At 40.0% G+C, this 15,080-nt stretch overlaps 1 protein-coding gene across 5 annotated transcripts in view; it reads left to right on the forward strand.

The window, feature by feature from the left end:
* Window positions 1-15,080, forward strand: part of LOC129361637 (receptor-type tyrosine-protein phosphatase S-like) — a 95,617-nt gene that overhangs the window by 13,324 nt on the left and 67,213 nt on the right. For all 5 annotated transcript variants that reach the window (XM_055032607.1, XM_055032603.1, XM_055032605.1 and 2 more), the window contains exon 2: window positions 10,948-11,162. In XM_055032607.1, coding sequence (XP_054888582.1) covers window positions 11,018-11,162 — 145 coding nt within the window. In that variant the 5' untranslated portion in view covers window positions 10,948-11,017. The remainder of the gene's footprint in view (window positions 1-10,947; window positions 11,163-15,080) is intronic.

The raw sequence follows: 15,080 nt of genomic DNA on the forward strand, positions 1-15,080 counted from the left end.
TTTTTTTTTTTTTTTTACTTTGCATTAATTAAACAAGCAGTCCTATTAATTAAGTTAAATTATTCCCGTCACCTAATTAGACAATTGTTCGGATTTCTCGTTTTCATATGCCAGAAGTGTTTAACTATTAGAAATGCACATGCAAGTGCATAATTATGTGGACATCAGTATGTATGTACAGTGTTCTCCAGCTAGAATAAGTGTCTTTGCCGGTCTCGGCAATGCTAATTGGACAGGGAGTTAACAAGGATTCAAGCATCAGCCTGCGTAATGAGCCGCTGCACAGATGATCGGCTGCGTCTGAGGAGGAGGAAGGAGAGTGAGAGGTTGCTTAGAGAGAAACTGCATTAAAGGTTCCGCTACTTGGGCGCTCTGTCGTCTCGTTTTAGTTGACTAAACATTGTGCTGATGTTTGTATGCGAATGCAAATGCATCTCGTTCTTTCACCATTGCCAGATTACAAACTTTCACCTGTCAGGCTAAGGTACATGTGGGATTTATTTATTTATTTATTTTTTGTTGCTGCTGTTGTTGCATAAGTAAAGATTGAAGCTGCAAGGTTTTCAGCCAGCTATGTGACACATATACCCTTTCCTAAATCCCACTGGGGACATGTCAAGTCACAGAGATTCTTGGAACTGTTTAACTAGGTCTTGAATTTTGTCACCGGTTTTACTCTAAAAATATATTTTCTGAAATTGTGAATCAACTCCGTTGGGAGAAAATCCTGGCTCGATTCCTAATTTATTACCACTAATAAATTAGGAAAGTAGGCAAGATTAACAGTAGATATATTCATTCCACCTAAAGGTCATGATATGTGATGTGCATATTATGTAGCACTTAACACCATGACCGGATGATAGGTTAAAACCCCTATCACCTTTGCTTTATCTGCAAAAATCAGAGACATAGACAATTGTTATTTTTTCTTGCAAGGAGAGTGCTCAGAGACTGCTTCAGTTACAATCACCCAACTCACTCTGAAGCAGCTCCGCTCGCCAGGCTTTTTATTAAACAGGAAAGCCCTAACTACATGATGTCTCGACCGCTAAAGGGTGGGGGGAAAAACCCGGTCGAGACTAGTTTTGCAAACAGTTCTTCACACTTAAGCGTATAAAAATAGGAATAGAAATGTTCCAACAGATAAGGATGTGGTTAACTATGACAGACAGTAAAAGAAGAAATAACATGTGTAGGGTTTGTGTAGAGTTCAGATACTCAGAAAGGTCAAATACTAAGAAAAGAGGAAATAACATGTTCTGCAGGTTTTGCTGTTGCTACAGCTAAAAAGTGAGATAACTTATATACATTTTTCTAACACTGGATTTAACAGAAATATGGTATGCCTGAGACAGTATGAGGATCTCACAGTGAGATAACCTTGAATCTCAGTATTTACGCATAAGGACTAATGTAAGATGTAGAACATTATCGAAATGCTTTTATTTAAAGCATGAAGGCTGTTATTTCTATTGTTGCGAAAGCAGCACGTTAGGCAGTGAAAAAATTATTTTAGCCATAATTAATTTGATAAATTTTATAGGGCTCATTACATTACATAGATTGTTATACAAGCTGATATTAGGTGAATAATTAGTAGAACCTTCTCCTTGGTTAAGTTGGCTGTTTTATACATAAGATTCATAAGAGGTTGACAACCTCTGCCTCTGTGTGGACTAGCAAACTCAATGTTCATACTATTTTTAGATTACCTAAGCAACCACTTTCCACTCAGAGATGTACAGTTTTCTGCACAGCCTCTTAGAGGGCGATATTGCATTGGTTTATGCAGTATCTAATCAGAAGAGTATCTAATCAGAAGAGAAGAAGAAAATAACTGCAAAGAAGGAATTAAGTGATTTACCTCAACATCAACCAAGCATGGATTTTCTTGTTGGTCCTGAGAGATAAATTATTTGCACTATAGAAACAGTATTGGTTACGATCTGACTCGTGGTTTTTGTCAGTTGTTGGATGTTTAGCACCTCCTTTAACTGGGAGTGTTATTGTCCCCAACAGCATGCACAGCAAGCTGGGTCCGCAGAGACCCCATAGCGAGCTATATAGGCAAGTACATAATGAAATATACATCAATAACAGATCAACAGTGGAAAAGTATCATAGAGGTGTCCACATGAGGGCAGTGCAAATGTTAGAGAGTTGTTTTTATGTCTTCAACAAAGAAGATGAGCATGGTTCGAATGAACTTAGCATTACTTAGCATTATTTATTAAAGGAGGCAATGATCTTCTCTGGGGTGGTCATGTCCCCACTGACCACTTCTTGGGGCGCCACTGGTGGTCTGGTGGACTAAGAGGTTTCAAATAGACGTTATCTTGTCAGTTGTAGCTTTGGCACAATGTTCTGTCTAACGCTAGGTGACAGATATTTTGAAATGAGCTTATTTTCAGTGATCGTTTTCAGATATTAGATTGCAGCGAGTTTGTAGAATAGTGAACACATTTTTTGAGTGGTGAAGAGCTGACAGATGACTGAATAGGCCTGTTAAATTTAGCTGATTTTTTATTTTTTTTATTTAGTTTTTGAATTTAGGACAAAATAATCTGAAAATGCTAAAATCCAAGAGATAGAATCCTGTAGAGCTTTGAGCAGAGACTATTGTTACATGTGTCGTTGTGCGGGTGTATCTGCAGAACAGAACATTAAAATACAAAGTCCGGTCTTTTGATGATTTCGTAATCAGAACATTTTAAAACCTTCATACACCCAGACACCGGTAACTAGCACATGCTTATTTATAAGTTATTAAATCATTTAATTTAATTTGATCAATTGTACATGTACTGGCTCTTCATTCTATTAACAATACCTCCTTGCTGTTGTCATCAACTGCAAAATCCTGGAATAATCTGCTCTATATGTACTTTCATTCCGCTCGGTAATGCATTTTCTGCTTAACGGGATTCAGCCCATCTGTTGCTGCCTCATCCAAGCCCTGCTCCATCCATTACGAGATGCCTCTTTGTGGCTGTGTCGGTCTCACTCTGACCTTGGATCCCCTTTATATGAGGGTGTGCATTTGCTGCGCCATTGTTGGGCTACAGCAGATTTGCTCTGTCCTGCAGCGATTGAGGTCAAAGAGAAAGTTAGTTTGGTTAATCACTTGTCCTTCTCCGCCTCCCGCTTTGTTCATCATCCTGAATGCATGTGTTACCTTAGTTTGGAGATAAAAATGTAATGAACAAATACTGAGGTCCACCCAGTTTGAAAAAAAAAAAATGAAAATAGGCTTAGACAGAAACTGTAATGCCGGTTTGCAATTTCATTGATGTTCAGCAAAAGAAGCTGTGTAAGCATTTTCTCTTAATGCTGGGATTAGACGGAGTGTTACACAGCAAGGATGTTGTTGCAGATTTTAAGATAATTCTCCCTGTTAGCTGTGGGTGATCAATTAATTAAACCCTTGCCTCGAGCAAAGAGAGCGAGATGCAGTCAGATAATGTTTTTAATTTTACTTTCTCAAACATTCTGAGGAGGGTGAATTTTCTTTCTGTGTTGCTTTTCCATTGAAATTAGGAAAACATGCTGAGTTTTGAACATTATATAATAGAGCTTAAAAGGAATCATCCCTTAGTCTCAGTGGAGTCATTGAGAAAACCCACAATCAAGTACCTGCAGGCACATCAAAAGGGAAGACAAACTGTACAAATGTAGATCTTACAAAAATGTAAATCAAAACTCCGGTGGGAAGAAGTACTACAAAGGGGGAAAAAAAGTTTCACTTGGTTTGTCTTCTCTTTTGGACATCTATATCAACTAAAAATGGCCTGTGATCTCTTATTATTTCCTAAATTGTGCATACCTTGCCACTTTTAAATCTATTCCTCTTGAGACTGCTATAATTAAAGATATTATCTTCTTGATTGCCATCATGATCATCTGGATCTGGGACTTTCACAAGGTAGAAGCCCAGGTTATTGTAGAAGAAATTTGCTATTCTTTCTCTGCATTTAGTTGAGCTGTCTTGTATTTGCTGGTCTTTCCAAGGCCTTAAATGCAAAACGGAACTGTCTAAACGGCATTTTTGTTTAAGATGCATTTTTGATCTTGACTAATTTGGAATAAAAACAGTCGTTATTGTTCTTGTACTAATTGGTGCATGTCTTTTGTCCTTCAGTCCAGGTCTGTCAATCTCTGAAGGAAAATTTCAGTATCCAATGATTCTTCCTCAATCCTCCTTTGGTGCAATATGCTGAGTTTTATGCTTCCATGATGGGTCTTCCTGTTCCACGCCAAGTTTCTGCTGCCTAAAGCATTCATTTAGTAGTTCATTGCTGGGGGCCATCTTCCTGATGAACTCTTGAATCTTCATTGTTTCATCTTAGATGGTGCCTTTGATGCACAGTCTCCAGCTCCCAGGTAGCTAGACTTGGGATGAAATTCTCAGTGGTTGGTGAGGAAATTTCTTGTTTCACTACCAGGAGGCTCTCAAAAGTGCATACATGCAAGTTAAAATTCTAGGTTTTTAAGACTTACGCAAAAAGAGGCTGTGGTTAGTAAGCTGCAGTATGTAACTTTAATTTTTTGTTTTTCACATATTTGTTGAAACTGCCACAACGTGGTGACAGCATAGTATGAGACAGAACAATTGAGCTCCTCTACCTTCTCCCAGTGTTCCCAGTGTTATCTGGAAACATCCAATCAGAGTCAGGAGGCGAGTTTTAGCTCTGGCAGTCTTCCTCTGTGTGGCGCTGTGCAGACCTCATCTCACTCCCCTTTTCGCTCTCTGCTGTGCTGCAGCTAACACAGCCTGTCATGAATTCTCAGGCAAGTTAGCATGGCCGCCGATGACGGCAGATAAATGGTTTTCCTGTAACGCTGAGTTGTTTCTACACCATTAGCAGATTCAGCAGTGAGAACATGACATTGATTGACAGTGCCAAGACCCTCCTTGTGGCTCTGATTGGTTGTTTTTCACAGACTATCTGTCTCAGTACACACTGTTACAAAATGGTGGCATTTTTAACAAAAATGTAAATAAAGGAAAGCTTATATTTGGTAAAAATTACACACTGCACCTTTAGGACTGCTTCCACCTTTAATGTGACACTCCTAAAATTCAACACTGAAAAACAAACAAATCTCTCCAGGAGAATAAAACAGTAAAAGAATAAGAAAAAAAAGGTCAATAGACTAGTTGAATAAATTTGCACAGCATTAAACTAATACCTTATTGAAACACAATTTAATTTAATTTCAGCATTTAGTCTTCATCGGTTCTCGTCTGCTATCAATTATAGATTCAGCGGTCTGATTTTCTTGATATTGGATCCCTTAGCTAAAGTCAACGTTTGCAGGCAGTAGATTAAAATATTCCCACCGTTTAAAGGTACCAGTCAGTTGATGTTTGTAAAAAGTTCACAGCATTATACGTTTTAAGGTATATGTGGGCTAAAAAGTAGGGCGTGGAAGAGAGGGGGGAGGCATCGTACTCTGGTGTTGCTTTTCTTTCAGGTGACTGTTTTGTTAGATTTTGTGGACTAGTGACCTTTGTTTACAGTTAGCATAAAGAAAGCAGACAATAATAGGAAAAACATGCAGCAAGTTGGATGTGTAGTACCAGCAGGTGTTTATTAATTGCTCCTGCCGCTAGTCTGAAGGAGTTGAGCAGGCGAGTCACTGGGGAGGACACTCTGTAAGGCAGGAGCTCAGTTCGCAGACTGTGTGGAAATAGGCGGTGCTTTGTGAGAGCAAGTTTTTAAGCACCTCACACGGCTGCCCTGGTAGCAATGTGGGATATGGGAGTCATATGGGAATCTTGTGCTGCCCAGCTCTTAAACTTGAGGTTCATTTGCAGATTGTCTATCACAAGAACGGCCATAGGTTCTTGTGAAATGTGGTCAGTCTTCAGAACTACTTGCCTCGCAGTCGTCAACCAATCACTTAATGATCCTAGGATATTTTATTTCTTTTTGCTTTTTTTTTGCTAGACCCTAAAAATAAGACAACAATTAAAGATGGTCACTTTCTCATGCTTACCCTTGAAATTTCTCACTGCAGTTCTGTATGAAACTTTGGATTGGCTATAAAATGTGTGGCTGCTGTTCAGGAATGTTGTTGCTATATGTCAATGTTTCCCCAGATAACACTATTTGAATGCCTGTCGCATCCCCTTCCCAATTTTCAGCATGCTGTCTGCAGCATTAAGCAAGACTGATGGAGATTTAGTGGATGCAACCAGGTCTCCTGATTCATTTAAATTCAGGGCAGGAAGCTGCGGCATTTGAGTGACAGGTGTGTTTTCTTGTTGGAGAGGAGCTTCAGATATTTTATTTCCTCTGCTAAAATTGTAACCAGGGTGGTGTAGCTCATGCTTGCAGTAAGCTGCACTCCATCCTGCACCTCTGATCCTCTCTGTTTAAGTGTGTGCATGTGTGACTGCGTGTTTAAGATTGAGCAAAAAGAAGTGTGTGAGAGAGTGTGTACCAATCTCCCCCATGATGCTTCGCCATCTGCCATGTTTGTGTGTGTGCATTCATTTGTGAGAGCCATTTGCCTACAGGGTCCAGGATCACAGAAATGTAAAGTAATATCACTCCCATCTCTTCCTTGGATCCCACATGAGTCCTTTTCCAAATGTCTTCTCTCCGAAATGATATGTAAAGCCAAGTTGAGAGAGATGTGAGGCAACATATTCCCTCTTCCAGATTTGTTGTTTTTGCTTTTTATTGTCACACTTAAATGCTTCAAATTATATATAAATCAATGCAAAAAAAAAAAAAAAAAAATCAGAGTACAAGCAATAGTTTTAAACACCAAAGAAAAAAAGATATTCACACCAGCATGGATTTGTTTGAAAAAAAGTTTGCCATCACATACCTCATCCCCCTTGTTAAATCACTCATTAAATTAGCATAGCTATTGTTTTCCTTTGCAAATCCCCTGGACTCTGATCTCCCTTCAGTGCTTCGTCTGGAGTTTGTCCCATTGAGTTTGATTTTTCAGGATGCATTTCATTCTGGCCAATCAGTGAGCACAAGGAGAACAATGAACTCATACTCCTACACCATTTTTAAAATGAAGTCTGTTCAGCAGTGGCAGTGGAGGAAGTGAACAAAAGTGAATGAAACCATCAGACTTTCACTTATTGTTTAAAAAAAGAAGTTTATCTAGTGGCCTGGATGAAGTCCAAACTTAAACCTCTCTGATATGTGGAGACATAGTCTTAAAAATGCACTTTCTGTTTGAAAACACTTCAGTGTGGCTGAAGAAGAATATTTTTTCTTCACAGTGAAATGGAAAAAAAAAACATTGTCAGTTTCCATCAACGATGGGACAACCAGTTGGTGTGTAGGGAGCAATTACTTAGTCAAACAGGACAAGATTGATTTATACAACTTCTGTACTAATGAAATCATTTAAAAATGTCTATTTGCATTTAAAATCTGCAAAATCCAAACTGTATCTCCTGCACCAGTACTTACTCCTAAAACAATTCAAAATAACACAAAGCACAAGGTGCACTTCCTCACACACAGCATGGCGCTGCAAGATACAGATCTGGTTTGGTCTCTCTCTTAGTGCTCATGGCTTGTTGTCATGACGACATGCCTTGTGAGATCATCCCACTTGTGGCGAGAGGCATCGGTGGGTGAGGTTGGTGGCTGATGCGCGGGGTGGGAAGAAACAAAACATGTTATCTTCCAAGGGGAGCCCCAGTGGAGCAGGGGCAGCTTGGATGGCACCTAAACATTGTTATTTCATCAGCCTGATGGAGAACAATAAGCGGTGTACGTTGCACCACCTGAGCTGGGGTGTCATTATCTACTTCCCCACAATAAACAGCAGCGTGTATCCCCCATCAATCTACGTGTCAGGCTGACCATCTGTGTTTCCATGCTGAAAAGGTAATAAGCCCCAACCCCCGCTGTCCGCTCTCTGGATGCTGAGCCAGATGATCACAGGGAGCAGTTTGTGGTATCTCTGCGGCGGGGGTGGGGGTTGGGGGACAAGGGGATGGAGGTTGCGTGGAGGCGAAGGGAAGGAGGTTTACAGATTCCAGTAGACCTGAGTCATGAGGATTTCCATGTTCACAATGCTTACTCACTTTAACTCTGCTCCTGTAAGCAAGCCAAGTGAGTTATTGTTCTTTATATTTGTGTCCTGAGAGGATGGGCCTGCTGCACTCACAGCGTTTTAATACCATTAGCCCGAGCAGAGACATGCCCAGACTGGTCTGGTCTGCTGCTGCATCTGCATGTCTGTTTTGGCATCCTCCCTCATCATCCACAGCTGTAGGATGGTGTAAGCCCTTTTATTTGAACTGTGTCAATGGACCAACAGCAGCTGGAGCAGCCGGTGTAGGACAGCTGGGGAGAGGAAGAGGATTTGCATATGAGTGTGGATTAGATTGTCTATAAAAAGCAAAGAAGCTGAATGATGGGGTATCTTAGAAGGAGGCAACATCGAGAGAGAAAAGGTAAACAAGGAGGGCGAGGGAGGAAGTGGATGGGCGGGAAAAGAAAAGAGATGAAAGAAGGGGAGATTTCAGGAATATAGTCTCATGCCAGAGTTAGATATAGGAGGAAGATTTAGGGATTACTTTAGAGGGTATGCGACTAAAGACGAAGGAGTGCAAAGAGGGTTTGTCAGCATGTGAAAGACAACAAGGAGGAGTGGATCAACTGAAAATGATCCGTAAGTTCAGAATTTGCTCGCAGAGAAACATTAAGTATCCGTCACAAGGGACGAATCACATACAGACGCCAGAACACACAGGTCGCACTTAATGTTTCAGTGGCCTTGTGGCCGCGTGCAGAACAGTGACCCTGCTTAGATTAGTGCGGGGAAAATTGAGTTTCAGTAAGCAGAGAATTTACTTAACATGCTGCCAATGGCGGCTGAATGAGTTGTGATTTGATTTTTCTTATCACTCTCAATTGAGAGGGAGAAAGCTTTTCTATTCAGCTGCCATTACCCGGCGTTAGATAAGGCGAGGGCAGAGTGGCAGAAATAAGAGCCTGTATCAGATAGACGTATTTTCGGCTGAGCTATTTTTAGTTTAGGAGCTGGCAGACAGTAATATGTTTGAGCAGGTCATTAGCCCCAAAAGAGGTTGGAGGAATCTTTGAATATCCGACTCTCTCTAAAAAGGCCAATTTTTTTTATTAAAGGTGAGCAGCCATGGCTGCTCCTCTATATCTGACAGTATATATGGAAAGTCAGGGACTTTATTTTGATATGTACCAGTCAGAAATTTATGTCCGATCTTTGATCTGCCCGTACTAACTTCAATACAAGAGCAGCAGTCAAAGTATTTTTTCCCAACCTCCTGGCATGATGGATTATTAATTGACAAGAGGCAAAGTCACGTTGTGAGAGAGAAAGAGTGTAGTGGCTAAAAAACAGGATGTTCCTACTCTAAGGCAAAAACAATCAAGAAGTTGAAGCCTTTATGAAGTTACCAATTTCTAGAAAGAAAAACTAATTATGGCTGCCGTTGCTATCAACAGTCACATGAGTTCTCTGGTGACATCAGCTGAAAGGCCACTCAGAGAGGAAGAGGCCATTAGTTTTCCTGCTTCATGTTGTTTGACTAGCTTACTAACGTTCTACTATCTGTTAAAAGTCTTGCTCTCTCATGGAGCTCAGATATGTCTTGACACATTTTAAAAAACTAGAATTTCCTTTTTCTTTTACATTTTTTTTGTCTCCTCAGTTTCATTTTTGATATTCCATGATCTGTAAAACACTTTAAATGTTCTCCATTCATTAACAACTCCCACAACCAGGGGTGCATTGCACGATCCACTAGCAAACACATTTGTTTCATTGATTGGAAAAATATCCCACCGGTGTAAGCTAAGCAAGATCAAAATCATCAAATTCCAGTTGCAAGCCCATTTGTCTCTGCATGTCTATATTTATGAGGGAATCGTAGCGTGGCCTGTCGCCTGTATTATGTCTCCTCAGGAGCATATATGTTATCTTGTATTGCTTCTTGAAGGCAAGGATATATGCATTTGATGTATGACAGGTTAACAAAGGCCCCTTTCTCATTTAGCCTCTCCACCTGCGCTCTGACATATCTTTTGATGAGAGGTTGGGGACGGGAGAGCGCGATAAGACTGAGGAGTTATTGACTCGCGGATGCGGAGCTTCGGTGCAGCTTTTCCAAATCTCTGTGAGCAGACAAAGCTGATTTATGTTGGGACTTCCAGATGTGTGTCGCTCTGTGTGCATGTATTTATGGTAGTGAAGAGAGCAAGGTACCCATGTCAACTCCCCCAAAGGATTTGGGGCTACCTTAAGGGGTTTCACATGAATTAAAGCAGCGGTATTTTAATTGCTGTCAGATGAATTTTGTGGCATTCCTTCTAACCTCCAAATCCTCTTTGATTGAATGTTTTCCATATTAGAGTTCCCTTAGAACTCTAATATATCTAGAGTTGCTTACTCTTGATATATTACTGCATTAACACTTTTATGTGTCTGCAAAATGCTGAAATACTGAATGCTGATAGGGAATTAGGCTGCAGCCAAAATGAAATTACTAGAGTGTCTAAAGGGGGGAAAGGATGCTTGAATCTGTATCATTGCAGCCCATTTCATGGCTCACTAGAGAAGGAGACTTATTAATACAGAAGCTGCACGCCAAAAACAGTTTTGTTCTGTTTCTTGCCATAGTTATTGAGCAGTGGCTTTATTGTTCTGGAATTAGTTCCGTCACAGTCAGCCTGCTGGAGCTTCTAATCCCAGAAGTCAGAAGTGCTCAGGCTTAAATCAAAAAACTTAATCCTATATTTGCATAAATTTGCCTTTGATTTTCATAATGATTACATTTTCGCTTTTTCAGAAGAGACACATTTTGTACTTTCTCCCCTCACGATGCATTGAAGTTGCAGATAAACAGCTCTAAAATGCGGGCGCGATGAATCAGATGCGACAGAAATGTGCCTGACCTTCATCTTGTTCTATTTGCAGAGTGCCTACCCCTGTTGAGTGAAGCCCTACCTGCATATTAGTCATCTCCAACCAACTCGGCGGTGGTGCCATGCCTTCGTGTAAGCCAGACGGAGTTCTGGCACAGTCCAGGCGAACCGTCCTTGGCTTCTGCTTCTTCTCATCTCCCCTGTGTCTGTTGCTGGCTTTGATTATCCTCCTAACCAGGCCCTGGGACAGCTTGTGTGAAGCACTAGGTAAAATAATAGATCTACTTCTTCCTTTTTTTTCCCCCATTGTGTCTTTGTCATTTTAACATCTGACAATCAAATAGTAAATGAGATGCATACAAGCACGCCTATATATAAATGTGTAAGTTCATGTGCACGCTCTGTGGGTGTCATCCGAGGAGTGAATCCCGTCCTGTCAGTACATCAGCTCTGAACTGTGGCGTCGTTAATGTGTTTTGATAAGGCGGGAGGTCCCATCAGCATGTTTCTCATCATCTTCTTGATTACAACATCTCAACACATTTCCTGCCTCAGTGGTTTACACACACAGACACACGCCAAGAATTTCTCAGCCAGGCTTTCTATCAGCGATCTGAAATTTTCACCAAGCTGAAGTTTATTTTATGTTTTTTTTTTCTTTTGATGGCAGAAAAGATATAAATCTAAATATGGAACCTAACACCTCTCAGTGTTTAAAATTGGAATAATGCTTCTTTTTTTTTCAATTTTTCTCCTGTCCAACTAACTGAGTGTTCAGGATGAAATTATGCATGCTACACTCAAAATGAGACATGCTATTTGATTCATAAGTTAAGATTTTATAGAAATATTTTCCGGAAAACGAAGAATCACATTTTGTCATGGGGGAGGGGGTTCACAAATTGTAAAAAATATTCACATATTGCAAACTGTTGTATAGATTTATAGAAATCTGTTTGACTGCTCTATATGTTAAAGTTTTTAGCCTACCAAATGCTAACGAAGGCACGGGTGAGTATGGTATCAATGCATACTAGGGTTTTAAAAAGCTGTCATTTTAAAATAACTAAATAAATGTTCCAAAATTTTAGTCTTTCTAATGATATTCCACGCCTGTTCTACACCAACCTGGAAACACAAAGAGAAAAAAACTCCAGATTAAAACCATGCTGGCGTGACATTTTGTTTTCTGATCTTGTCGGGATGTTTTATGTCGTCTCAGATGTTACCTGGCTTTAGGTTTTAGATTAAAGGGCTTTTGAGTGATATTTATGACAATGTTTTATTCTCAGAAATGATGTTCCACTTAGACTGGTGTCATCAAGCACTTTTTTAATCACGTAACATCCTCATTAAACGGTGTGACTCTCATCACATCCTTCTGCAAACACACAAGAGAGCCAGTGCCCTACATAGTTTGTAGATCATTCTGCTCTGTATTCACTTAAATTTGCACAAGTGAAAACTGGTAAATTTGCATTTTATTATTTGAAGCAAAAATTCGGATGGGATGCACATCAACAATCTACAGTGTGCTTAAGTATGCGCATTTTTTAAGTTATTTTATTTCTGAAATTAATTAATCAAAATTAAAGTGTTAAACTCCCAATGCTAACTTTCAATAATGAAGTAAAGGTTTTAGAAAACACAAAAATGGTGAATCATCCCTTTGGTTTAGTGCTTAGAAAAAATAGTTAGCTACAGTGCCATTAGCAGCTACTTATTAACCATTCATAATATTCTCAGTTTTTTGTGAGCCAGTTGGACTCACTCTTTTGTTGTTGTTTCTGTCAAGGCAGACAAACAACTCAAGAAACAACTACTTCCTTTCTTATTATAGAAAAATAAGTAGTTCTTATTTTTTCTATTAGAAAAATATGTCTGACAATGTGTCCAGCTTAAAGCACACACCCTCACATCTAGTATAATTATATCCTAATTATATAAGTGTTTTGTACTTGTACAGACAAAAATGTTTTCCAACATTTGACAAATTATCGGGGTAATTTCAAACATAAGTCAGTCCAATTCCAGCTTTAGATTTGATCTAAAATATTTTCTTTTCCAAAAACAAAGGAGAAGTGAACTTACTAAATAATGTAATAATAAATAATTTCTGGAAAGGTTCATGGTAATTTTGTTCCTTATTCGCTTTCTTGTTTCAAACGATGCTTGTAATGAAATTTTCTTTCTCCCAAAAGATAACAAAAGCAATTCCAGTTGATTTTATTGTCTTTCTATCACTGGCTTTATTTTTTTTCTCTCATTTTTTACTTTTTTGAGCATGAGATGAAAACAAGTTTGACAGCAGTAAGGCACAAACAGGAGAGGATACATTATTAAAACTGGCTTTAGGGCTTGTAAGAGCAAAGCTGGCTGCTCTTTATACATTTGCCTTTGGTACTGTTATTTAAGGTAGAACAAATTGAAACATTTAATAAGAAGTTATACTCTGAAAAGAAAGCTATGTGGACTGATTATGGTCAGACCTGAGGAAAACTCTGATTATGTTTTGTTTTTTTTTGTCATTTGGCAGGACAAAAACACTGAGACATTGTGCCTTGTTAGTCTGAGCTCAGCACTTTTCAATCTCTCTGGTCACACAGGTGTTCCATTAAAACCCGACCAGTTGTCCGTCAGTGTCAGACCATGGCAGTGGAGAAAAAAATATAGATATATATTTTTTATTATTATTAAAAATGAAAGGGGTCCTTATTAGACCTTTATTTACCAAGAGCATCCTGATCATAACAAGTTTCTGTTGAGTGCAAATCCATTCAGAGCCGCAGCCTTCGAGGGCTTTTCCCGGCTGTCAGAAGAAGCTTAAGTGGTTATTCTGCTAGTGGGATCAGTTTCGCACAAGGATTGGTGCATTTAAGAAAACAGAAAACATTTCGGACTCAACACAAAGCCAATGAAAAATACCCACATTCAAGCCCTGAGACTAACATGGAGTTTCTTCGTAATCCCACAGACAGGAAGGAGGAAGCCGCTTTCTACAGTGACGAATATTTTTTTCTTCTTTTTTTTTTTTTGTATTTTCTATGGCACTCATGTCATTGGCACAGAGAAGGTGCAGTTTGCTTCATGTTGTGTCTGTTTCTGAGGGTCTAACAGGCATAAAATAACCTGCTCCGGCGTCTAAATATGGGAAGGATAAATTTGTTCAGTCAGATTACTCACTATGCGCTTTATGTTCCTTCCTGCTCAGGATTATGGCAAGCATAAAATGAAACCGCGTTATTTCTGACATGCCAAACACACGGTGTAGCAAGCAAAGGAGAAGGCTTTTTTTTTTTTTTTGTCACAGCGTTTTTCCGGTTCCTGTCAAGGCTTTGTGGAGAAACTGGAAAGTGTTTCGTCTGGTTATTTAGAAGAGAAAGGAGTGGGAAGAGAATTAGACCCACTACCTGCCTGTTAATATTTGATAGACAGATTTGTTTCCCCTCTTCCCCCACCATTCTTATTAATATGATTGTTGTTATCATTCCTACCATGTCTTCAATCAACACAGTGCGACCTCGCCCACCTAGACACAGGGGAGGAGGGAACCAGGTTGCTATGGTAAGGGTCATCCTGACTTCGTCCTGATGGATAGCAGCGATTCGGCAGTCGAAGAGGAGTGAAGCTGGGCACCATGGCAACAGGCCACAGACAGATAGCAAGGCTGGATGCATGAGGCTCTTTTACCGGTCTGACTCAGCTTCTGCGAAAAGTGTAGGTTCAGTACTGTTGGTTCAATATCACACTTGGAAATTGCTGCTTTCTTGCAGAGGGCAACTGCAGTGCCTTAAAACGTCTCACATTCCTGCAGTAATCCCTGAAAATATCATCTTGAATTCCTCCACCACGAGGACGTAAACAGCGGAAATGCCAACGTCATTCATTGGGACCGTCGCGCTCCGCAATTCCAAATAACCCCCACAGGTGTGTGGCACTCTACAGGCACAAAAATCATGCCTCTGGTATTAATACATTTAAGCCAATTACATGCTGTGAATCTTCAGCCAACACCTCTCCTACCTGTGAAACGCTCATGTGGGATGGCAGCCTGTGCTGCGTACAGCTCTGTGTTGTCCTGCCGGAGAGAGAGAGGGAGGAGGGGAGACATTGGGGGGGAGTAAAGAGAGAGAGATGTTCCTATGAAGCCCAGACCCATCTTTTATTTATGACCCACAGGAAGTC

This window comes from Poeciliopsis prolifica, unplaced genomic scaffold, assembly GCF_027474105.1.
Source record: "Poeciliopsis prolifica strain line A6 unplaced genomic scaffold, Auburn_PproV2 SCAFFOLD008, whole genome shotgun sequence".
In the NCBI taxonomy this organism is placed as follows: Eukaryota; Metazoa; Chordata; class Actinopteri; order Cyprinodontiformes; family Poeciliidae; genus Poeciliopsis; species Poeciliopsis prolifica.